Source organism: Periplaneta americana, chromosome 11 (genome assembly GCF_040183065.1).
Source record: "Periplaneta americana isolate PAMFEO1 chromosome 11, P.americana_PAMFEO1_priV1, whole genome shotgun sequence".
In the NCBI taxonomy this organism is placed as follows: Eukaryota; Metazoa; Arthropoda; class Insecta; order Blattodea; family Blattidae; genus Periplaneta; species Periplaneta americana.
This window is the reverse complement of record NC_091127.1, coordinates 92808304-92833557: the sequence shown is the minus strand read 5'-3', so window position 1 is coordinate 92833557 and position 25254 is coordinate 92808304. Positions and strand designations below refer to the sequence as shown.

Here is a 25254-nt window from a genome sequence, read left to right as displayed (position 1 = left end):
GTAGGATGAACTGGTTGGTGCTGCATCTACCATTGGAATCTGGAAATACGCTGTTTCAGTGAAAGCAATGTTAAATTCACGAGGGAGGCAGAAATGGCGGTCTGATTCAAATGCTTATTTTGTCTAGACTAGATAAAGTGACTGTTATCTCTGAATTAGATAAAGTGATTGTTTGTTCTGTGTTCTAAAGTGAAGCATATTCTTTCCTGTGAATTAGTGATTATACTTTCTTAGTTTTTACATAAGTATTTTCCTTCTTTCTTAATTCTTTTCTCTTATAGAACTTGTGTCTGTGCGATAGCTATGCAAGATCCTAGATCTACTAGCTTGGACACTTGTGAAATAAGTGATAATCTCAACACATTATGTGAAATAGCATTAATAAATTGCCATTCCCATCTATTCTTTCCAATGACTCAACAAACAAATGAAAATCATAAAATCAACAGATGAATACACACCAGCTAAGAAAACATTAAAAACAAAGGCTGCTAAACAAATAGCAACATCAATGAAGAATTCTAAACCTATCCAAACTCATAAATTTCAAATACTAACTACTGCCACGCCCACAGACTGTTATAATACCATCAGTAACACTACACCCTTCGTCGGCACATCTACAACTCCATCAAATATTAATCCCGCAACATGTGCAGTTTCAAAAAACACAATTTCTCAACCCAAATCTAAGAAACCACCACCAATCATTTTATTGACCAAAGTGAATTATTTTGATTTTGCAAAACAACTAAAACAATTTCTACGAGAAGAAATCAATGCACAATCCTGCCCACAGGGCTTAAAAATCTTTGCTGCTAATAATGACAATTATAATGACATAGGTAATTACTTGAAAGCTAACAGTTATGAATTCTATACCTTCCCTAATGGACAAGTTAAAGTTCATATAGTAGTTATGAAAGGTCTACCTGTAGGAACATCAAGTAATACAATTCTAAATGAACTTGTTTTGAAAAAATATTCGGTACAAAGTGTCAAACAAATGAAGAAAAAGATAATAGATGACATTTCTGGAGAATTAGTGTCCCTACCTATACCAGTATGGATTATCACTACATATCAAACTCCAGGAACCCCTGACATCCATACTCTAACAGGGTTTTTTAACCCATTTATGCCCAGATTATTTTTTTTTTATTTTTGTTTCACATATCATATTAAGTGAGTCAGAGGGACATTGTAAGCATGAGGAACTACGAAAACACTGATTTTGTTACTTCGGTAAAAATTTATGGAGAGGGTCGAAAACGACCCACTAGGCACTTCCTCGAGAATTTGTTCATCATAATGTTTTGATGATTTCTTGTTGTATTTACGCTTTTGCGTAGTATGCAACTTCTTAAATTTAAAATTAATGTATAAACAAATCATTACCATATTAAAAACGCATACGATTTTTTTTTAAATATTTATTGAATAATTTCCCTGAGAGCTACATTCACATTCACATGTATTTTACATTCACAAATCTCAAAGGAAACCTTGTACTGGAAGAAATAAATAATTTGGAACACAATAAATTATGGTACATGACGTAAGGTCCACATCTGTGAAGTAACGGTTAGCGCGTCTGGCCGCCCGGTTCGAATCCCGATCGGGGCAAGTTACCTGGTTGAGGTTTTTTTCTGGGTTTTTCCCTCAACCCAATATGAGCAAATGCTGGGTAACTATCGATGCTGGACCCCGGACACTTTTCACCAGCATTCTCACCTTCATCTCATTCAGACACTAAATAACCTGAGATGTTGGTACAGTGTCGTAAAATAACCTACAAAAAATACATGACATAAGTCCTTAGTTCTACTCATGACATGGTGCACCTCTGACATGCTTTTACATTGCCACAAATCTTGTATCGCCGTCTTTATTGTTGGGCTATAGTGTCTACAGTGATCCTTTCTCCCGTGTTCTTTGATGGTATCGAAGGAACGAACTCGTCTTCCACTCTTTGGAGAAGTGTCATATTTTAGGCTTGCTTATTTCGTGGCCGAAGGCGAGTGCATCCAAAGACTTTCCGTATGATCGACTGACTGAGAAGTCAAGCATTGTTCATGCACACATCTAATAACCACGAAAGTAATGGTATGTCCCATTTTTTCCACGTATATCAGAAGTATGTTCTTCACCTGACATAATTAGGAACATTAAATCCAGACGTTTGAGATGGGCAGGGCATGTAGCACGTATGGGCGAATCCAGAAATGCATATAGAGTGTTAGTTGGGAGACCGGTGGGAAAAAGACCTTTGGGGAGGCCGAGACGTAGATGGGAGGATAATATTAATATGGATTTGAGGGAGGGGGGATATGATGATAGAGACTGGATTAATCTTGCACAGGATAGGGACCGATGGCGGGCTTATGTGAGGGCGGCAATGAACCTTCGGGTTCCTTAAAACCCATTTGTAAGTAAGTAATATCAGAAGTATGTACTCCACTCATATTGCAATTATATTTACGGAAAACCTAAGGCAGACGAACATTGATTTCCTCTTCTTGTAAAGGGGCTACTTCATGTTCGTTAGATGTGATGCTCACCTTTATTTCTTTCTCGCTTTATTCTACGTGTTGGTGGTGGGGAATTCTCAATTTCATTGCTGATAAGATCTGAATCTTTTCTAATATCGGTGCCCCCTTCCTCATTATAAGAGTGAACAATGTCTGGTAGCTCTATCACTAACTCTGCTGCGGCTTGTAGTTGAGCTCGGTCGGAGTCCTTGCAATCTTCATCTCCAGAATCAGCATCCGTTATCCTCAGGCAGACCAATGAATATATATCTGTCCCGTATTTTGGGATTTCGGAAGATCAGATCTCTCCAACTATTCTAGAATTTAGATTACTGTCAGACCAGTGAGTCTGAAAAGAGGGAATACTTATGATTATGGAAATTATTATGAAAGATCTCAGTTTTCAGATAGGGCCAGTAGAGAACTCTCATGAAGATAATAAAAAGACAAAACGGGGTCATTCTGATTGTTATTCACACCTGGCTCTCATAGATGCCACTAGTGCCGAGAATTATGAACTACTTAGTTCGTCAAAGACTATCCAGAGTGCATCCCAAGCGGTGAGATACAACATTACACAAATAAAACAATGTTGTAAACGAAACCGGTAATATGCCTGAGATATTCCGAGAAATGCTATCAGAATTATCATTCCCAAAAGCACTCCTAATCCTTACACAAACTTCTATTGAGGTAGTTGTTCGTAAAAACATCACTCAAAGAAAAATAATAAGAAAACAAAATGATTTCATAATGAAAAGCTATGTGAAAGGTAATACGTTATCGACCCACACTAAATTCTAAGCCCTACTGTACAGCAAACAGCGTAAATATGGACAAAAAATACAAGATACATATTCTCCTGAATCTTCTTGGCAGGAAACACTGACTGTTAATAACATTCACAGTTTGAACAGAGTTTTTACTGACTTTTTCTTCTCCAAGGCAGACGGTAGTTGCATCATATTTATTCGGCATGTTCCCGCGCAATAATGACGTGGTCTGTTGGTTTCCCGCGTGTTCCACAAGTGCATTGTACCTTTGTGCATCTAAGAAAAGTAGATACGTAGTGTTGCCTAGACTAATTCGCGTGGGAAAAAAATTTTAAACAATGGGTCGAAAACGACCCACCTGGGCATAAATGGGTTAATCTGAAACTAAACATTGAAGATTATAAAAGTTTACAAGGCCCACTCCAATGTTTCATGTGCCGAGGTTTTGGACACAAAGCTGCCACCTGTTTCGTCCAACCAAAATGTGTGAAATGTGGTAATGCACATTTTACATCTATATATATATAATTTGAACTGGTAATGGAAATTACGGGAAAACGGCTGAACGGATTTTAATAAATGGCCCCTCATTTTGAAGCTTGGAATCCAAAGTTTTTCGGCAAAGTAGTAGTTTTCAGTGAAATGTCAATTTTCCTGCATAATTTTCCTATTTTCCAAAATCCATCTGTTGTCAGTTTTGAGAACTAATTTTGTTGAATCACGGCCGATTTGATTGAATTTCAGAACAAAACACACACTACAATAAACAATAGGCTATTACACGAAGGCCATGACCTGCAGGATTGCCGACATATTTAGAGCTCAATTCAATTTGTTATTAAAAACTGATTCTGCAGTGTAAAATTTTCTGAGTACAGCTGTGTATTGGATATTCAAATCTACGAAACTTGAGGTGGTTTGATGACATTATTACCATTAGAAATTAAATATTATTATAGTTAATATCATGGTGCGTCTATTTTTCATTAATTGTACATAATATTGATGCTATATTGATGACATGAAAGTGAAACGTTTTGAGGTTATGTAAGTAAATGTAGAGAATATCTTAATTTAGATCTTCATTTCTATAATTTACTGAGTGACTGCTATATATAACTACAAAACTTAAGATAATAATATTGTTATTAAAAATCAAATATTTTTATACTTATTAACCCAGTGGGGTTGGGTCTTTTTCATATACTTAATGGCGGTGTAGTGTACATATTGATATGTGTCATTGTCTTCAGTATTGGCTCGAGAGAGCGCAAAAATTACAGTTCCTAAGGAAAGATCAAAAGGTATTACTTACTGATAAAATAAGAGGCTTAGAAAATTTTGTAGTCTCCAGATCATTTCAGCAAGATCTCTTAGTAGGATAAAATGATTTTACGCTCTACATTTCAAGTTCTACATGCAGCAGCTATACGAAAATGCTATTGTTCGAAAGCTTAGCAAACCTGGCATTTTTTAACTTTTGCCTACAATCCACAATGACCTGAAATAGCTACTGCTATCGTCCTGACATTGATACTTGCGTTTTCGCGTTGAAACTCAAAAACTGAAGTTGGATAGGTTCAAGAAAAAGTATTTGGCCTAAAAAAATCCATTCAGAGGGAGTATGTTTCATTATTATGGAAGCAAATAACTATCAAAAAGACAAGTATTCTTCATTGAAAATAAATCTGAAAAATTTTTATTTGAACGTCCAACGAACTTAGTTTGCAGCAGCATTTGCTGCACAAGCCACTAGTAGCCTATAATTGTGATGCAGTCTCTGAAGCAATACCCAGCTAATTTCAAGAACTGTCCAAAATTCCTAAAATATACTCAGGAAATACAAAACAAAAGAGAACAGAGCATTAATAATATTACTCTTAGAAAACAAGATTTCCCGCATCTTCCAAATAGGAATCCAACTCCCTACAGTAATCACAATCAGGATACGCTTAACAAACAAAGGGACAATTCATCAAGAATAGAAGACTTACAAGACATCTGGAACTTTACAAAAAATATTAGGAATTATATCCAGAAGTTTAAAAGTATAATGTCAAAAATCAAATCAGAAAATAATACTTTGACAAAAATCGGAATACTATTTGAAGGTCTTATAGATATCCTTGATCTTAGAAAAGGCAGTGAATAAACCTCTGAAACTAGCCTACTGGAATGCAGATGGTGTAAGAAGAGATTATGATATTCTAACTGATTTCCTTGAAGAGTTTGACATAGACATATTTTTAATTAATGAGACGCATCTAACAGCCAACCAAAGTTTCACAATACGAAATTATACAATATATCGCACAGATGGACTTCGAGGACATCATGGTGGCACTGTTATAGCTGTTAAATCAACTTTATATCACCGACATATACCTATGCCTAACTTTACAAATCTTGAAGCTACATTCATAGAAATTCCAATAAACAACTCAAACTTGCAATGAGGTGCTATCTATTACTCTCCAAATTTGAAACTTCTAGACAATGATTTAGATTTACTTCATGAAATGTCAAAAAACTACATTCATGCTGGTGACTTCAATTGTAAAAACCCAAAATGGAACTCAAGAATTATTACTCCGAGAGGAAAACAACTTGAAGCACACGCTTCCCTACATAAATATAACATAATAGCTCCTTCACAGCCAACTCACTTTCCATACAATAATCTGCATATGATAGATGTATTAGACATTGGCCTTGTCAATATTATTATCACACCTCTATACATCGAAACAGTTTCTGCTCTGTCTTCAAACCACGACCCAGTCATTCTAGATCTAGATCACATTCCAGCTTCTTCTATATTAAAAAATGACAAAAGAAAAACAGTCGATTGGAAATCCTTCAGGGAACTCGTAAACTCTCCCGTGCCAAGCAATATAATCATTAAATCAAGAGAGGACTTAGATAAAGCTGTACAAATCTACACCTCTACAATTAGCAGTGCTGTCAAAATCGCAAAAACTGCATACAATAAGAACCCAGGACAGCATAGAACTTAGAAATTCAAACTCTTTGCAAACAGAAATGCTTAGCTAGGAAAAAGTGGCAAAAAAAAACTCGAAATGAAACTGACAAAAATAGGCTATCTATAACAATTTAAAAAAAAAATTGTACAGAAGAACTTTTGAACTGAAAATAGATAAATTTGAAAGCGATGTCATGGATGCTGCATCTTCAAATAGGGCCTACTATCTGGAAAATAACAAAAAAGACTCACTTCATTTAACAACATCAATAAACAGCAACCCATACATACTACAAATGGCATGAAATACAATCCACAAGATAAGGATGAAGCAATTGCTGAATATCTGAAGGATTATTTTAGCGAACCAACTGCTGACCCAAACTACATGATCTCAAATCAAGACATGATTGACAATATTACTAGAGATTTAAAAGTTCATGATACACGTACTATTCCTCATACAACCCCTTCAGAAGTTAAAAAAAAATTATAAAGACTTTAAAATCTTCAAAATCTCCTGGACCAGACAAAATTAGTAACTTAGCTCTAAAAAATCTACCAAAGAAAGCTATATGCCATATTACTAAGTTGTTCAACTCAGCATTGAAAACTCGGGATTCTTTTATTATAGGATATCGCTTAATTTTCGTCAAGTTTGACAAACGATGACGTCACAACATGGCGGTAGTTACGTCACAATGCAGTGACGTCATAACATGCCCGACGTAAACCAACATGAGGAGTAAATAAAACTATCTAAAAAGAATAATCACACAAATTGACGATATCCCATTCTGGAACAGAGCCCATCCGCCCTTATCCAAAATAGGATATCAGCAAAACAATTTCACAACATCCCATTCTGGAATACAACCCATTTGCTCTTATTCAAAATAGGATATCATCAACACGATCCCATTATCTAAAAAGCAATAATCACACAAATTGACGATATCCCATTCTGGAACAGAGCCCATCCACTCTTATCCAAAATAGGATATCAGCAAAACAATTTCACAACATCCCATTCTGGAATACAACCCATTCATTCTTATTCAAAATAGGATATCATCAACACGATCCCATACATGAAATTTCGGCAATTCGACACTATACATGGCAGAGAAAACGCACTTATATCATTGAATTCACAGTATTCGACATCATGTCACTGAGATATCACCTCAACTAACCCACTAACCTTCTCACATACGTCGACCTCATGTCACTGAGATACCACCTCAACTAACCCTCTAACCTTCCCACATATGTCGACCTCATGTCACTGAGATATCACCTCAACTAACCTTCTAACCTTCTCACATACGTCAACCTCAAGTCACTGAGATATCACCTCAACTAACCTTCTAACCTTCTCACATACGTCGACCTCACATCACTGAGATATCACCTCAACTAACCCACTAACCTTCTCACATACGTCGACCTCATGTCACTGAGACATCACCTCAACTAACCCACTAACCTTCTCACATCATAAGTCGACCTCATATCACTGAGATATCACCTCAACTAACCCTCTAACCTTCTCACATACGTCGACCTTGTTCAGCCCTCCGTTTCACTCCTCTTGGGCCAGCAACGCACTCCATAGCCAAACAAATCACCAGTAGCACAACTGCTCACGAACTGAACAAATAATAGAATGATTTACACACCATCCAAACACATGCTTTACCGGTACGCCATTCAAACCTCATCAGTACCAGCCACCAATAAAATTTACACTTATACCAACCTAACCACCGGAATGCACAGCGACCTCTATATTTTTACCCGCAAACACAAAATGTAACCCTACTAACCGATGACGTCAATCTTATGACATCACCCCATTCCCCAATCTAGCCAACATATATTCTCATAAACATACTACCGATATCCTAGTCATATAGACTCAAAAACTCAATATTTTCCCTGATCTTGGAAACATTCACAAATCATTACAATTCCTAAACAGAATAAGAACTCTATGTATTGTCAAAATAGAAGACCAATATGTCTTTTGAATACACATGGACAATTATTAGAACAGATCATCCTTAAACGACACCATTATTCCTCCTTGGCAAACAGCTTTTCAAAAAGGAAGATCAGTAACTCATAATGTAGTCTCTCTCGTAGAAAACATAATCAAAGGCTTTAACAACAAATTCTACACAGCAGCCATCTTTTTGGACGTTTCTAAGGCATTTGATAAAGTTTGGCATTTAGGACTGCTGTATAAACTTAATAAATTTCTGCCTCGCTCATTAACTCACCTTCTAGCTAGCTACTTAGAAAAGAGATCTTTTCAAGTCCTCATAGATGGCCAACTATCTTCCACTTCCCCCTATTATTTATTCGCTCGTTTTCATACTCTCTCTCGCTATCATAATATTAATACTCGAGCACAACGCGATAACATGCTAGAAATTCCACTTCACACATTATCTCTGTATTCCTCATCTTTCACTGTTGCTACCTCTCGTCACTGGAACTCTCTGCCGCCTGAAGTCAAGGGCTGCCGAACATTGAAATCTTTCAAATCCAAGTTAGAAAAGTATCTTACGACGAGTTGTCAAACTAACTTACTATTATGACAAGTGTTGTATTGCATGTTTCCACGTATTCACATTTTTTTTTTATGTTCTAGTGATATTTAACTTATTTTATATTTTTGTTTTCATATTTTCCGATAATGGTATATCTCTAATGTGATAAGTTGAGTTATATATAATCATAATTTTCCTTACTGTGTGTACTTAAAAATATTGTATTCATTGTATGCTTTGTACTGCACTATTTTATTACTACTATTAGTATTATTACTATTATTATTATTATTATTATTATTATTACTATTCTTATTTTTATCATTATTATTATTATTATCAATAATTGTCTTATTTTTTTATACTTTCTATGCCTCATTTATTTGACCTGCTGTTCACATTTTATTATGCTTTTTTCTTTCTTTCTGTATGTTATATATTATGTCTGATTTCTTTTTGCTTGTTGTTTAATTATTATTATTATTATTATTATTATTATTATTATTATTATTATTTTATTCAGTTTTGTGTGTAAAATTGTAGGGTACTTTGTAAATTTGTAGTGTTTTTGTAAGGCAGTTTTTACTCCTGGTTGAGTGTTAGAGAAGGCCGTATGACCTTAACTCTGCCAGGTTAAATAAATCATTATTATTATTATTATTATTATTATTATAATATAGCAGAAGCTGGAGTTCCACAAGGCTCTGTACTTGGTCCTATATTGTACTGTCTCTACACTTCAATCATTCTGACTACTCTCAAAACTAAACTTCTGTACGCTGATGACACAGTTATATATAGTGTTAAATTCAGTCCTCAATATTCTGTCTCTGCAGTTCAAAACCATGCACTTCTATTAGAGGAATGGCTTAAAGAATGGCGTATTTCTTCAAATCCAGAAAAATGTCAGTCAATAATTTTCTCCAATTGTTTAAAAAGACCTAATGACAGAATAAAAATATGAAATCAAGAAATTCAATACAATGACCATGTAAAATATCTTGGTATTACTCTTGATAAATTGTTGTGGCACAAGCACATAAAATCTGTAACAACTAAGAGCTCTCTTAGAATATCTCATCTTTACTCCCTGTTCAAATCTCCTGTTCTCAGTCTAAGAAGAAAAGTTATGCTCTACAAAATGCTGATTTTACCGATCCTAACTTACGTTGCCCCAGCCTGGTGTTATATTCCAAAAACAGTGTTTCAACCTCTTCAAATTGTTCAAAATAAAGTGCTCCGAATAATACATAATTCAGACTGGTACACAACTAATGCACAAATACACTCTGATTTGGACATGACATTTCTGAAAGACTCATTACGTGAACAAGTTAAGAAGTTTTGTAATAGTGCAAATTCAAGTGAAAATCCATTCATCAAGCGTCTTGGCCAATACAATTTAAATTTCTACAAGAAACACAGAACACCAAAATCTTTTTTAAGTGAATAACATGCACTTTTCCACAACCTCCTACTTCCGAACATCTACATTAATGTCTCCGTGCCCAAACGTTTTGACAGCTGGACATGAACAATACTTGTGCATTATTATTTGAATTTACACTAAATACGAAACGGCAGAAAACATATTTGAAGAGTTTAAAGAGTACACGGGAATAACGATCAAGGTCCATTTTAGAAAGTTTCGAGAAAAACGGATTTTAAAGTTTAAGCACTTAATACTTTGTTATGTGTGTATTTAATAGAAACTGACGTAGTGGAATGTCAAGAACGATTATTTCTTATTACTAGCTAGACCACATGATAGTACTTCCTTTCCACTATAAGATGGCACAATTAACTCAATTTCGATTTTTGATGGACCTTGATCGTTTTTCCCGTGTACCCTTCATTTGTTTTGGTACTTTATCAATAAATTGCTGAATGTGGAAGAAAAAAAAAATTGTTAAATTGGTCTTAGGAGATCCACCGGATGTGTTCGAACAGACGGTAGTGCCAACAATTTATTTTGTGTTCACAAGGTAGGGGTGGTGGGGGATAAAGGGAGAAGAAAGAAACTGTAAATTGAAGTTAATAACAATAATACAAACTTCCGTGTTTTAACTTTCAAGCGTAGGTACTGCCAACAATTTGTGTGTAGGCTAAGATATATTATAATGTTACTCCATTAAAATGAGTATGAATATCCAAATATATTACCTATATATTTTATTGAACACGGAATAATTCTGGTAATCAAACTTTACCTGCGCCATTTGCGGCTTCTGGTTGACGTCTTTCATGTCGATGCATCCTGGATCCAAGCTATTTAACAAATTGCACAACAATACTCCATCCCTTAAAGTGTATGCTAAATCTGAACAGGATGCTTCGGGCCAATTCGCTTTGTGATCTTGGCGCAAAACGTCACATCTCGTTAACCAGTCTGCACAATCTTTCCAAGATTCACTACCAGAAGCCATGACTCTCAGGTTATCAATCAATTTCACCATTGATGTTATGGTGTACAAACATTTATCACATCCAATTAAACTGTGTAAGTCATATGAAACAAAGAGCTTAAATATATATCTTCTACAAACACTATATATAACATGACAAGTTTCACGATAACATCCAATGATAACAGAATATGGTAATTACTACAGGTCACGTTCAGATTTGCTTCTTTCATGGCATCCAATACGATGATCCATTCAGGCTGGAATAATCGTCCATGAAAAATTATGAGATTGTCCTAATGTAAGAAATGTGAAAAATTAAAAAAATGCAGCAAATAACAAAATCATTTCAGCACGGATATATATTATATATTCATTATTGTAACCTACACTGCATAGATATCGGCAATATTACATTGAGAATTGCGATTATCTCGAAATTAATTCGAGTAATTCATCTTAAACATCGAACAACTTCCACTGTTTTCAGAACGTACACATGGTTATGCATGTAACATTCTGTAAATTTCTCCCCCCTCCATGATTTCAGATGTAAATAACGATTTATATTGAATAATATGATATTAATATAAAATTGTTAAGTCTCATGTGTATACAGATTTGTATTATATATTAAAACTAAGTACTGTAAAGTTAAAATTAAATATTGATATAAGAAAATCCTAAATTTTGCTGTTTGAATAGGGTAAGTGATCAACGAATGGAAGAGCACAACTATTTATGATGTCACTGGCGGATGTCAATGACGTAATGGAGTAAAAAGGTGTTCTGTGACTGATTAACGAGGTGCGATCGATTTCTCTCTGTAACGATAATCTAACGAGCGAAAAAAAATTAAGGTAATAAAATATAAAAATTAATTAATAAAAGCATGACTTGTACTGACGAAACACTTATCACATTTTGGAAGCAGTGTTGTGATTAATTAATATAGGCAGATCTAATCGTTGGATGCCACACCCAAGCCGCTGTACTGATTTCTGCAAAATTGAAAGATTTTAATAGAAGTTACACTACATTGGTAAGATTATTTATTATTGAACAAGAAGTAGCTATGAATAGTGTACAGATTTTTGTATACGGGTAATATACATATCTTTTATTTAGGCCTTTAGGGTAATTTTGAATCTGTTACAAATAGGATTGTTTTTTTACTATGCATACAACGTATGTGTAAAATATTGGTAAACATTAAGTGAAATTGCTCTGCAAAATAAATTGTTATTAATTAATGTGAAGCGAAGTGCCTAGTTCTGTTATACCCTAGTTCATATCAAGTTGTTATTGGGCAACCGTGTTAAGCCTAGAGATATTGACTGCAGTACAGCAATGCAGTACTTTTATCTGCACCACACCCTCCAGTCTGTAAGGTCGTAAGAGAAACAAGTACATAACCAAAGTAGCGGACACACTATCGGCTCATAGTGATGCGTTAACTACTAAAGTTGGTGTTAGATTTTTGGTTGTAAGTTTGTGTATAAATGCCAGGTAATGTAATAGTTAACTTTTTTTTAACTTTTCAGAAATGCATTTTGCCTTTAGTAGTTTTTGTTCCACATTTGAAGAGTGGAAGCAAATGTTACTGAAAACTTGTATATATTTTATGAAATCTTAGTGTGGAATTATAATATAGAGTGTAGTTTGTATGTAGTGGATCTGCTATTGTGAATTAATGTAGGTATTGTGGAAGGTTGAGTTATCGTCATATTTGATGCGTGTTGTTGATCTGTTGTGATTTTCTCATACTACACAATTTAAATGTAAGACATCCTATGTCGTAACATTAAATTTGTAGATTAGCTTAATGTAATTGCATATTACGTTATGTGAATAATTGTTGGAAGTCATTTACTTTAACTTGCTCATTTTTTCGACGGAATTTATTCAGAACTCCTTTGATTTGACTTGGGAAATATGTTCAGATTACTAAGTACGGAAACAATAATTTTCATTTCATTTGGTTAATATTTACGACTATAAGGAAGGCTATATAATCTTGGTTAGACTTCAGTGCTGTAGGCCTATACAGTATTTGGCACATAGGCTATTTGTGGTAGAGTCTGATCGCGCACAGTGTTTTACTTTCCGCAGGTGTGTATTTTTGTAAATATTGCGTGTTAAAGATTAGGTTAGATGAGGGGATAGCTAATTGACGTGAGACCGAGGAATGTGACAAGGTTAGATGGGTTACTTAAATGAGGGGATAGCTAAGTGACATGAGGCCGAGTTGGTTAGATGAGGGAATAGCTGGGTGATAGGATATCGAGGACTATGACAAGGTTAGAGGGGATGCTTAGGCCAAAGTGGTGTGAGGCCGAGGAATGTAACAAGGTCAGGGTGGGTGGGTTAGATGACAGAAGACCGAGGACTCTCATAGGTAGAGTTATTTGCTAATGCTTTTCACTCAATTTTAGTAGTTTATACGGGTTCGCGCCCCGCAACTTTCTAACCAATCTTGTGCACACAAAATAAATTATTGGCACTGAAAAATGCCTTTTTGCAAGCACAATGATGCACATTCGACAAACACAGATCTGCTTTTTTTTTTAGTATTTTAAGATAATTGTTGGCAGTGAGGTAACCGTATACTGAAGTTTTCCCCGACTTCCTATTCGTAACGCAATTTGTCTCATCTCTACTCTGTCATAAACAAAGAGTATTGATTACTTATTTTACCTGGGAGACTGGAGATTATTCTTTCTCATGCTCTTACTAGAGTGATAGGCTAATCTCTCTCAGCTGTTCATGATTCCTGTGGCCCATGGCCTCTGCTTTGTCTATTAGTTTGCTGACAGTAAGTATTTTATAGCAAAATAAATAAGTTTAAGTAGCTCATTTTGTTTCTATGCCTACTGTTTCCTTTCTGTACTTCTCCGTGTCTTACTAAGCTAATCTCAGGTTTCGGGTTGGACTCTGGTGATAATTATAAGCTAATATCGAGTTTCGAGTCAGGTTCTAGTCTGGTTCAGATCGGGCTGGGCCTCAGAATTTCGGGTCGTGCAGACCTCTATTCAGTAATTCTTTTAGGGTGAATTTCATGTGTGTCTTACACGATATTGGAAACACTTAATAGACTTTGTTTGCAAAAAATAGCTATGTCAGGAAATGTGTTTAATGATTTAAAATCTTGAACAAATGCAATTGTTATACATCAGAGTTGTACATATTGTAGGCTATGTTGAAAAATTTACATCACACATGTGGTAACACAATTATAATATTTTGTCATAGTGAGATTTCCACTACAACAATAGACATGAAGAATGCACTTCCTATTATAATTTCACAATTTCTGCTCTTTTATTTGCATTAAAATTATGAAAGATGGGTAGATTTTTTAGTGATGATGAACTGAATTGCAATGGCGAGGAAATTAAATTTTGAATGTTATTTTACTGCTTATTCCTCAAAATATGCTGTGACTTACACAACAGATATAAGTTATTGTGACTTACACGACTTGTGAAGGTACTTACAAACATAAGACTTACAAACATAATATTCTCAACTTTCTGTATGTTTCTGTGTTCATATACCTACAAAGAATTAATGAAATTAAGAGAATACAATTACATCTCTGTGCAACATAACAAGCTAATATAAAGTATAACTCCACACTTTATAGTTCAAACTAATGACTTTTATTGCCAAATAAAATGAATCGCTTCATAAAGAAAGGGCTTCAGTCCAGTTTAGCTAAGTTGTGGGAAATGAAGAAAAACTGTCCGGACCGATGCCTCTTCCTTTACAAAATGCTCACATTCCGAACACAATATCACGATGAAAGAAATGTTGGACTGGTTTCTTTTCTTGATAAAATGATGTGTTGAGCATTCACGATGGGCTTTAACTCAATTTCGAAAAAAATGCGACTGATGCCCTTTCTTTATGAAGCGATTCAAATGTAACTCCATACAATATAACAAAATTTGACTTTTCATGCAACATTTACATATAGCCTATCACCCAACTTAGCCCAAAATTATATTCTTGAAATCAAAATTGAAAGAATACTTAAGCCTGTTATCAAAACTTGGCTGTGGTAGCTCTGCTTTAGGTTTTTGCATAATATCTTAAGAATTTAACTTGAATTTCTTTTTCTTTTTCAAATTTATTCACTACATTTTCTGCAAAGTGTTTGACGGTTTTCTTTCTACGGAATAGTACCAAAATCCAGTCCCCTATGTTCACTCGTTCTTAGAATCTTCCTGTGTCACTGAAATGTTAATACTATCACTGTTGCGCTTACTGGTACATTCAGATGTTGGACAGAAAATACCTTCCTTAAAATCAAATAACCTTTTTGGTGCTCCATGTACAATAACAGAACAAATACAGAGTTACAGAATGAAAGTAATGACAAAATCTAGTATCAGGTAGATATTGCAGATTACTTTTCCGTTGGGATTCCACTTCCTTAGTTTTTCTGATTTGTTTGAATTGATATCACTTGCACTCACTGCAATATAAAACATTTTATCTTTGGGCATAATTTCTGTGCACATTCAGCAAATTGCTCAGCAGTTTCAGGATCAATTGTTCTTGCATGGGTAGCTTCTTGTAACCGTCATTTTACCGTACCACCTAACCCATCTATTGGTCCCTTTCCATGAGCAGTAGCTAAAAAGTTCCAAGTAACCTCCTCTGGCTGTAAAGTTATCCAGGACAGAGAATACTTCTGTTTGAAATGTTGGGCTGTTCTATCAGATTGATACTGTATATGTGAAAACAAAATGTTTGGATGCTTTGTCTTGAAATGATCAACCAGCAAAGTATTGAAGTGGGCTACTGGAAACTTATCATGCTGCATATAATCGGACACCATAACATGGGATTCATGTTCTAATTGTTCAGTTTCTGAAGCAAAATATATAATAGTAGTATACAAAGTACAACTGTGTGACTCCCAGTGAGCAAACTGTATCTCATCTTGGTATTGGAAGCAATAGTTTTCACTGAAGAAGCCAATCTAAATAATTATTGTATTGGGCACAATGTTTTTCTTCAGGTTTTCAAAATAAGAAGATTGTTTTGAGTTAATAAATGCATGTTTAAGGAATTGTGGCTGCTTGCTTCTCATTGCGTCCAGTATCTCTGTAACGGACCCTTATATTCTTTTTCTAGATACGTGTGCTCCTTCGTCCTTCACCCATTGTAGATTCTTTCATCATCTCTAATATCTTCTGAAAATACATTAAGCATGTAATGATCAAACTTTCTAGCAGTGCCATAGACAGTACATTCAGACATCATGCACTTAATTTCATTCTCAGTGCATACAATGTTTCGTATGAAATCTGATATGCTCCTAGACATTTCTGGTAATGATGTAAGTAGCAGTGTCTCATGTTCTCATGATAAATATAGAAGCATAAATGTGTTGTAGACCAAGTTCACCAAATCTTGTCAATCCAATTTTAAATTCTGGGTAATCGTTTTGAAACTGTTTGTAGGTTTCACTCACAGTAAGGAACAGATATCACTTTTGTACCTTCTCTTTTTCATCTTCTGAACGAATGACGACATAATCCTTGATCCCAGGCATTTGATAGGACATGCTGTCACTGTTATAAAAAGTGTGACTTACACGACAAGTTAATAAATTATTACATTGAAGGCAGTGTATCTAAAGTTAGGAATCATATATTTTATAACTTTACTCTTACTAATAAAAGAACATGATAATTTACAAGGAATTACCTCTAAACATTATGCCTAGAATCTGAAAATTCACGAATTTTTGTGACACAACAACTGCACCTTAGTTAAACAATTAACTTTATTTCATGCATTTCTTGCCAAAACTAACTTCCTTCTCAGTTCAATGTGAAGAAAAATAGCTATAAGTATTTCAAATTATTATATTAAGTAATATTTACTTTTAACTCTTATAAACGTTCTAGGCTACATGCTTTTATTCTGGGTTTAATCTTCAATACTTTAAGTGTGATGACACTTTTCTTCTATCTGACAACAGTGCTGCCAACTGTGTTCAAAATTTAGAATTATATCATATGTTTCTAGAAGCTTCAGTGTGTAGGCAACATTATTTTTTAGTGTAACCAGCTCAACACAATACTTAAAAATTTTCACTGTAAGAATATATTTTCATGAAATTCACCATTTGTATAAACAAACGTGTATGGTGTAGGTATATTCTTCTATGATAACCATGCACTGAATATAAAATTGTTTTAAGTTAGACTGATATTGATAGAATATGAGGCAAATCTACATACAATGTGAACTGTGATTAACCTCTTAACATACACATTTTTAGGGGAAGTAATGATCAAAATTTTTTGAATTTTTTTCTTTCAGCATTTGAGCATTCCTACAATTACAAAGTTCAGAATTAGGATAATCATTATTTATATTGATTTATTCATGAAATATTTGTCTTTGAAAAGTTCTTAAAATAAAAACCCGAATATATTCGTAGTCTGCATTACCTCAACCTATTTTATATTTTCTAAACAGATTCACTGTCCTATTTTATGTTTTCTAAACAGATTCACTGTCCATCATATGAAAATGTTGCAACAAGATCACTTCATATGTTTGTGGCCGAATGGAATGCCCTGAAACAAGAAACAACACACAGTGCTACACCACAATCCTCACACATGTATCGCGATTGTGTGCGAGTCTTCTTCCCTGTAGCATCACGCACGAGGCTGCACATCCCGCACAATCTCGTTGGAGTTTTCTTCTTCTTCGTGGGGGGAATCATTGAAGGAAAGTGGCGTCCAATAAGCCGCAATGGTGTTGCTTTGGTTGGTGGGCGATCTGCAGGTTTCGGAGAAAATTCTTCTCTTCGATGACAGGAAAAATGCTTTCAATGGTAACCACACGGAAATCCAGGGCGTTCTTCTTTCTCCCATGTTTTTTGAAGAGAGTGAAGGAATTCCCAACTGCCAGGTCCAAGAGATGGAAAAATATGTTCTTGTATTATTTCTTCCCTCTGGTTCGAGTCCTCATGGGGGAAGAAATTTTCTCATGAAATTTCAGCCAGTGTATGGGACCGGTGCCAACCCAGCATCGTGATGCACTTAGGGAGCTACGATAGGTAGCGAAAATTCGGTTCAGCAAGCCAGCTATAACGGCTGGGGGGGATCATCGTGCCAACCACACGATACCTCCATTCTGGTTGAATGATCGTCCACCTCTGCTTCGGCATGTGAACGTGAGGTCAGCAGTCGGCTGGTCGGACTTGGCCCTTCAGGGCTGTAGCGCCACGGATTTACTTTTTTTTATTTCTTCCCTCTCTTATGTGGCAGTGGATTATTTGCAATATGCTGATCTACCTTATCAACACCCCCATGGTGTCATTGTATGCAAAGACAGCCACTGGTTTCACAACCTCGTTATGTTTACCTCTTCGCCTTTGCATTTCGGAATTGTGGACTGTAGACAAGAGGCAGATCTCTCTTTTATCTTTCCAGCTCATTGCCATCAGTTTACCATGCTGGAATGCCTTTTTTAGCTTCTTGCTTCGAAAAAATGGAGGCATGTCCTTTCTTGTAGGACGCACAGTGCCATATAGGCCTATATCTGTCCTTTTGGAAATCAGAATATCCGCAAATTGAGGAGATGTGTAGAAATTGTCCACAGTGAGACAATACCCCATGTTGGGATGGAGTTTCATAAGTGTCAGAACAATTTGTGATGATTGAGGCATGTCTTTGAATTCTTCATGAAATTTGGTCCCCTTTCCTGTATATATAATTAGGGACCAAACATAACCAGTTTGGAATTCGCAAAGTATGAAAGTCTTGATGCTGAATCTTGCTCTTTTGAGAGGCAAAAATTGGACCCAAGCTAGCCGTCCTTTATACAACATTAGACTTTCATCAATTGTCACATCTCTCTCTGGAGTACACAAACCACTGAATTTAGTAGAGAGAAAGTTCAAAATAGGCCACACCTTGTTTAGTTTAGGTTGTGGTTGATTTTCGGTATCATAGACAGCATTGTTGGAAAAATGAAGGTATTTTTTCAATACCTTCTTTGAAATGGCAAGGACTGGCGGAAAATTGGTGTTACAAGAATTGGGTTCTTTGTCCAGTACATTTGGTAATTTGGTTTCTTGATAAGGCTCTGCAACAATACAAGATCAATGAATACGTGTATCTCGTCTATTGTTGTATCCTTGCATTCTGCTGCGTGACTTTGCCTAGCATATCTGTTGGTCTCTGTCACAATGATTTGTATGAAATCTTCATCTATGAACTGTCGTATATATTGCATTACATCATCTGTATTAGATGAAACATTTATTACAGGATTACCTATAAAAGGAAATCGTGGTGGTGATGGTGGCAGCGGTCGAGCTGTATCTATTTCACGCCACAGCCTGGCACTTGCAATATCGTCATTAGTTGAACTGGACGAATCACTTTCATCTCCTGAACTTTCGTCATAACTCTCGTCCGAACTTTCGGATTCGCTAAACTCAAAATCAACCTCTTCTTCACTATCCATCTTCACAAACTTTCAATCGTTAGAAAATCTACGACAGAACTGAAAAAACCGCCAGAATTACTACAACAGAGACTTCAAACTAAGAAACTAACAAAGATAAAGAGTTGAATTGCTTACAGAGTAGATTTTGAAAGAAAGTGTAAGAAACGAATATATATTCGTGCTTTTAAACATTCAACAATCTATAACAGACAACCACGAATATACTCGGGATTTTATGTTTTCGTATAAGACAACACGAATATACTCGGGATTTTATGTTTTCGTAAAAATAAAAATCCCGAATATATTCGGGGTTATATGCTAAGAGGTTAAAATTAAGGTTTAATTTTTTTAATGAAAAGTTTATGTTCAAATTGTGTGATATCATATTAAAATATTACTTTAATTCTAATATAATGCATTCCTTTATTGTGAATATATACATTACTAGTGGCTTGTGCAGCAAATGCTGCTGCAAACTAAGTTCGTTAGACGTTCAAATAAAAATTTTTCAGATTTATTTTCAATGAAGAATACTTGTCTTTTTGATAGTTATTTGCTTCCATAATAATGAAACATACTCCCTCTGAATGGATTTTTTTAGGCCAAATACTTTTTCTTGAACCTATCCAACTTCAGTTTTTGAGTTTCAACGCGAAAACGCAAGTATCAATGTCAGGACAATAGCAGTAGCTATTTCAGGTCATTGTGGATTGTAGGCAAAAGTTAAAAAATGCCAGGTTTGCTAAGCTTTCGAACAATAGCATTTTCGTATAGCTGCTGCATGTAGAACTTGAAATGTAGAGCGTAAAATCATTTTATCCTACTAAGAGATCTTGCTGAAATGATCTGGAGACTACAAAATTTTCTAAGCCTCTTATTTTATCAGTAAGTAATACCTTTTGATCTTTCCTTAGGAACTGTAATTTTTGCGCTCTCTCGAGCCAATACTGAAGACAATGACACATATCAATATGTACACTACACCGCCATTAAGTATATGAAAAAGACCCAACCCCACTGGGTTAATAAGTATAAAAATATTTGATTTTTAATAACAATATTATTATCTTAAGTTTTGTAGTTATATATAGCAGTCACTCAGTAAATTATAGAAATGAAGATCTAAATTAAGATATTCTCTACATTTACTTACATAACCTCAAAACGTTTCACTTTCATGTCATCAATATAGCATCAATATTATGTACAATTAATGAAAAATAGACGCATCATGATATTAACTATAATAATATTTAATTTCTAATGGTAATAATGTCATCAAACCACCTCAAGTTTCGTAGATTTGAATATCCAATACACAGCTGTACTCAGAAAATTTTACACTGCAGAATCAGTTTTTAATAACAAATTGAATTGAGCTCTAAATATGTCGGCAATCCTGCAGGTCATGGCCTTCGTGTAATAGCCTATTGTTTATTGTAGTGTGTGTTTTGTTCTGAAATTCAATCAAGTCGGCCTTGATTCAACAAAATTAGTTCTCAAAACTGATAACAGATGGATTTTGGAAAATAGGAAAATTATGCAGGAAAATTGACATTTCACTGAAAACTACTACTTTTCCGAAAAACTTTGGATTCCAAGCTTCAAAATAAGGGGCCATTTATTAAAATCCGTTCAGCTGTTTTCCCGTAATTTCCATTACCAGTTCAAATTATATATATAGATATTGCAATTAGAAAGGAATTTATACTCGGAAGAGTTATGGTAGGAGCATTATGGCTTGAAATAGAGGTTTGGTAATTGTGTAATACTGTAGGCCTAAGCCTCCATCTTCCTGCAGACCCATTCTATATGAAATGAGCATAATGGTCATTTTATAAAAATTAAGAGGGAACTAATTGAGGCATCTGTATGCATCACCAAACTATGTAATTTTATTATTCTAAACGTATTTGTGTTGTATTAAAGTGTTTTATATGGTTTTTCATCATGAAGATTGCATTTGAGTGAAATGCAGAAACAATAAGGGCCAGTTTCACCAAGCTTCAGTAAATCAATCCAAATGAAACATTAGCTACTGAACATTAAAATATTTAGCGATTCACTAAAATGCGAGTTATTCACCAACTAAATTTTCTTAACATTTAATGAACATAAGTAATGGCTCATTACGGATAAATAAGTGTGATTCATGAATTTTTCATAACTATATCAGAACATCTTTCTACGAAACCACAGTCTACTATATCACAAACCGTGTGCAGTATTAGAAAAAAGTTTTGTTGTGACTCTTGGTAGTGGAAATGTTTAAATTTTACACGAGTATGTTTTATATGTGTGCTGTCTCAATAGACTTCAAGCCGAGCAGCTATAACCGTCTCATTGCGCTCCTTATGTCATGGCTCTCCGGTGGAGCAGTCAGTAGTGAGCTGGCTTACCATCCCTGGGACTCTAGTTTGATTCTCGATTAGAACTTGGTTTTTATTAACGTAACTAATTTTTATATGTGTTAGCTTTTTTTTTTTTTTTTTTTTTTGTACTGGAACAAATTATTTCGCAACTCTGGCTTCACTAGGAGAATTAAAAAAACTCTTGGGAAATCAATATTCTTCCCGAAATAAAACAAAGACAAACAAGTTAAAGAAAATAAAAAAAAATACACATGTGGATCTAATACTTTTTCCACATGCCACCAGCGTCTATCATTGGTATATTCAGGGCATTGAGTCCACCAGATCGCGGAAATAGTTCTGGTCCTCAGCGAGATCTTCCCAGGTAGCCAGAACTTGATCCCACAACTGATCTCGATTTTGAGGTGGGTTGTCTCGGTAGTTGTCAATCCTCCGCTTTTTCATGCCTTTCTGTGAACCATCTTTGAAAGTTTATGGCAGTTTGCGCGGAGTAGTTATCCTGCTGGAAAATTAAATTTCCTTCAGAAAGAAAACAATTATAAATTTCATGCATCCAGTTCTTTCGCTTCTGTTTTAAAGCCAGTGCAAACAATAACAATCCCTCTGGATCCATTCTCTTCGCCATCTTGTAGAAAATCTCTCTGATGAAACATTATTATATTATGTGCGCATGTTCATATCTTACCGCTATCTGTAACATCACACAAAAGCATAGTGCCATATAGTACAGTGTCCGGTGTGCACTGGCCTTCAATCAGTAGTGTGACTATTAAACATAAAATATTAATAAAGAATTAAGTTACATATAGTTAAGGAATAACAGTTTTCACACCCCATAATTAATAAGTCACAGGGCAAAACATATTTCCACAAATAATGCGAACTGTGTCTAATTAATTTCAAGTAAATCAAGTTAATGTCCAATTTCGTGATAGTCATATCCAGAGCATTGCATTGGTTCATACAAAACGTTTTCACGGATGGTTTTAGTCTAGTGGACAGAGTGTCTGTTTCCAAATCAGTCGGTCGCATGTTTGAAGTCTCTGTTATGCATTCATTTTTAAATTATATATATATATCTTAAATTAATTTACTTCTTTAATTGTTAAGTCTTTATCGCACTAATTATTTAAACTGAATTATTTTCCTAGGAACTTGTTCTAACTACTAATGGATAACATACAACGAAACGAAACTAATTATATTATCTCAAGTTGTCGTTCTCTTGGGATCAGATCACTCATCCTCTGCTTATGTGTACTGCCTCCTTTCTGGGACTATGCGACAAAACTTTTTTCTAAGATAGTACCTGCTACATCATTTGCATGCATGCCAACAATGAAGCAAAGTGGTTACAAAATAATAGTAAATGGAGAAAAAGTACTATTATTATTATTATTATTTTTATTATTATTATTATTATTATTTTTATTTTTATTTTCGCCATAGTTATAGCTTTGTAATTATTGCATTTCTGATAACAGTGGTGACCCCATTTGAGGGAGTATGATATTTTATAACTGCAATTTAGATATAGTATATATATATATATATATATATATATATATATATATATATATATATATATATATAATTTGAACAGGTAATGGAAAGTAAGGGAAATGGCTGAATGGATTTTAATGAATGACCCATAATTTTGAAGCTTGGTATCCAAGGATTTGCAGAAAAATAGTAACTTTCATTGAAGTGTTAGTTTTCCTACATAATTTTCCTATTTTCCAAAATCCATTTTTCGTCAGTTTTGAGAAATTGCATTTCAGAATAAGATAAAACACACTCTACAATAAACAATATTACACCTGCAGGATTGCTGACATATTTAGAGTTCAGATGGCTCAGATTCTGTGACTTAATGCCAATATGTCTATCTTCATTTGTGTAATTTTTTTATAACACATTAAAAATAATTTACAGGTCTGATTCTCTGGTCTCTAGTTTTCTGAGTACAGCTGTGTATAGGGTATTAAGAACTAGCAAAACTTAAGAATGTTTGATGATATTACCATTAAAATGAAATATTATTATAGTTAATCCAATTATGTATTTGTGACTAATTATACACATAATCCTATATTGAAGATATGAAAGTGAAACCTTTTGGGGTTTTATATAAGTAGACGCAGAGAAAGAATATTTTAAATTAGATCTTCATTTCTATAATTTACTGAGAAACGGCTGTGTGTGTGTGTATGTGTGTATATATATATATATATATATATATATATATAGACACACACACACACACACACACACACACAGGGTGTCCCGTTTGTGCATTTATTATAATTTTTTTTGGATAGGTACTGTAATTTTTGTTTTTGAGCATTATGTTAAAACGAAATGCTAATATGAGTGTGCAGTTTTGGTGCATATAACTACATTATGGTACAAGATACACATGACGTCATCAATTTTTCAAATAGTACTACATACTTTAATCATGTTACATTGATTACACACTTTAAGACGAGTTCAAAAATGTATCACAATGTCACCTTCCTAATCAATAACAACAAAACGAAACAAAAACGTACTTCCAATGTGATAATGTTATGCTTTGAGAGTCACAGAAGATGTTCCAAATGGTGACCATTCACATTAATGCACATTCGAAGACGTTCCCAGAAAGACCGTATGACTGCCCGGCATGTTGCTGGCTAAATGGACACACAAGCCTGTCGTATGCATTGCTGCATGTTGTCTGGTGTTGTCGGAATGTTCTGGTACATACTATCCTTTACAGTTCCCCACAGGAAGTCGAGTGGCAACAGGTTCAAATCGACCAATCTATCGACCAGAAAATTTTCTCTGGAGAACTCCACGCGCTTCATGGGCATTGTGTGCTGGACAGCTGTCCTGTTGGTACCACATTGACATTCTATCTCTCAATGGTACAATCTCTAAGAAACTCGGCAGAATTTGTCATAGGAATGCACGGTATTTTCTACCATCTACATTACCCTCAATGAAGTATGGTCCAATAATGTAGTCACCAACAATGCCACATCAAACATTTAGCTTCCACCTGTTTTGAAAATCCACTTGACGAAACCAGCGTGGGTTCTCTGCAGCCCAAAAGTGCATGTTTCTGGTGTTCACATCTTCATAATTTGTGGATGTT

The 25254-nt window shown here is 34.8% G+C and overlaps 2 protein-coding genes across 11 annotated transcripts in view; one reads left to right on the top strand and one right to left on the bottom strand.

Moving 5' to 3' along the window:
* Positions 1-11766, bottom strand: part of Vav (Vav guanine nucleotide exchange factor) — a 384489-nt gene extending 372723 nt beyond the window's left edge. For 7 of the 8 annotated variants that reach the window (XR_011334865.1, XM_069839772.1, XM_069839777.1 and 4 more), the window contains exons 1-2: positions 11641-11766; positions 11056-11546 (exon numbers count right to left, since the gene is read on the bottom strand). Coding sequence is in view for 6 of the 8 variants with exons in the window: in XM_069839772.1 (XP_069695873.1) it covers positions 11056-11301 (246 nt within the window). In the remaining 2 variants the exon portion in view is untranslated. The remainder of the gene's footprint in view (positions 1-11055; positions 11547-11640) is intronic. The other variant, XM_069839778.1, reaches the window with a different exon arrangement.
* A 196-nt stretch (positions 11767-11962) lies between these two features.
* Positions 11963-25254, top strand: part of alpha-Spec (alpha spectrin) — a 333133-nt gene continuing 319841 nt past the window's right edge. Inside the window, exon 1 of one of the 3 annotated variants that reach the window (XM_069839770.1) lies at positions 11963-12110. Coding sequence is in view for 1 of the 3 variants with exons in the window: in XM_069839768.1 (XP_069695869.1) it covers positions 12753-12759 (7 nt within the window). In the remaining 2 variants the exon portion in view is untranslated. The other 2 variants (XM_069839771.1, XM_069839768.1) reach the window with 2 other exon arrangements.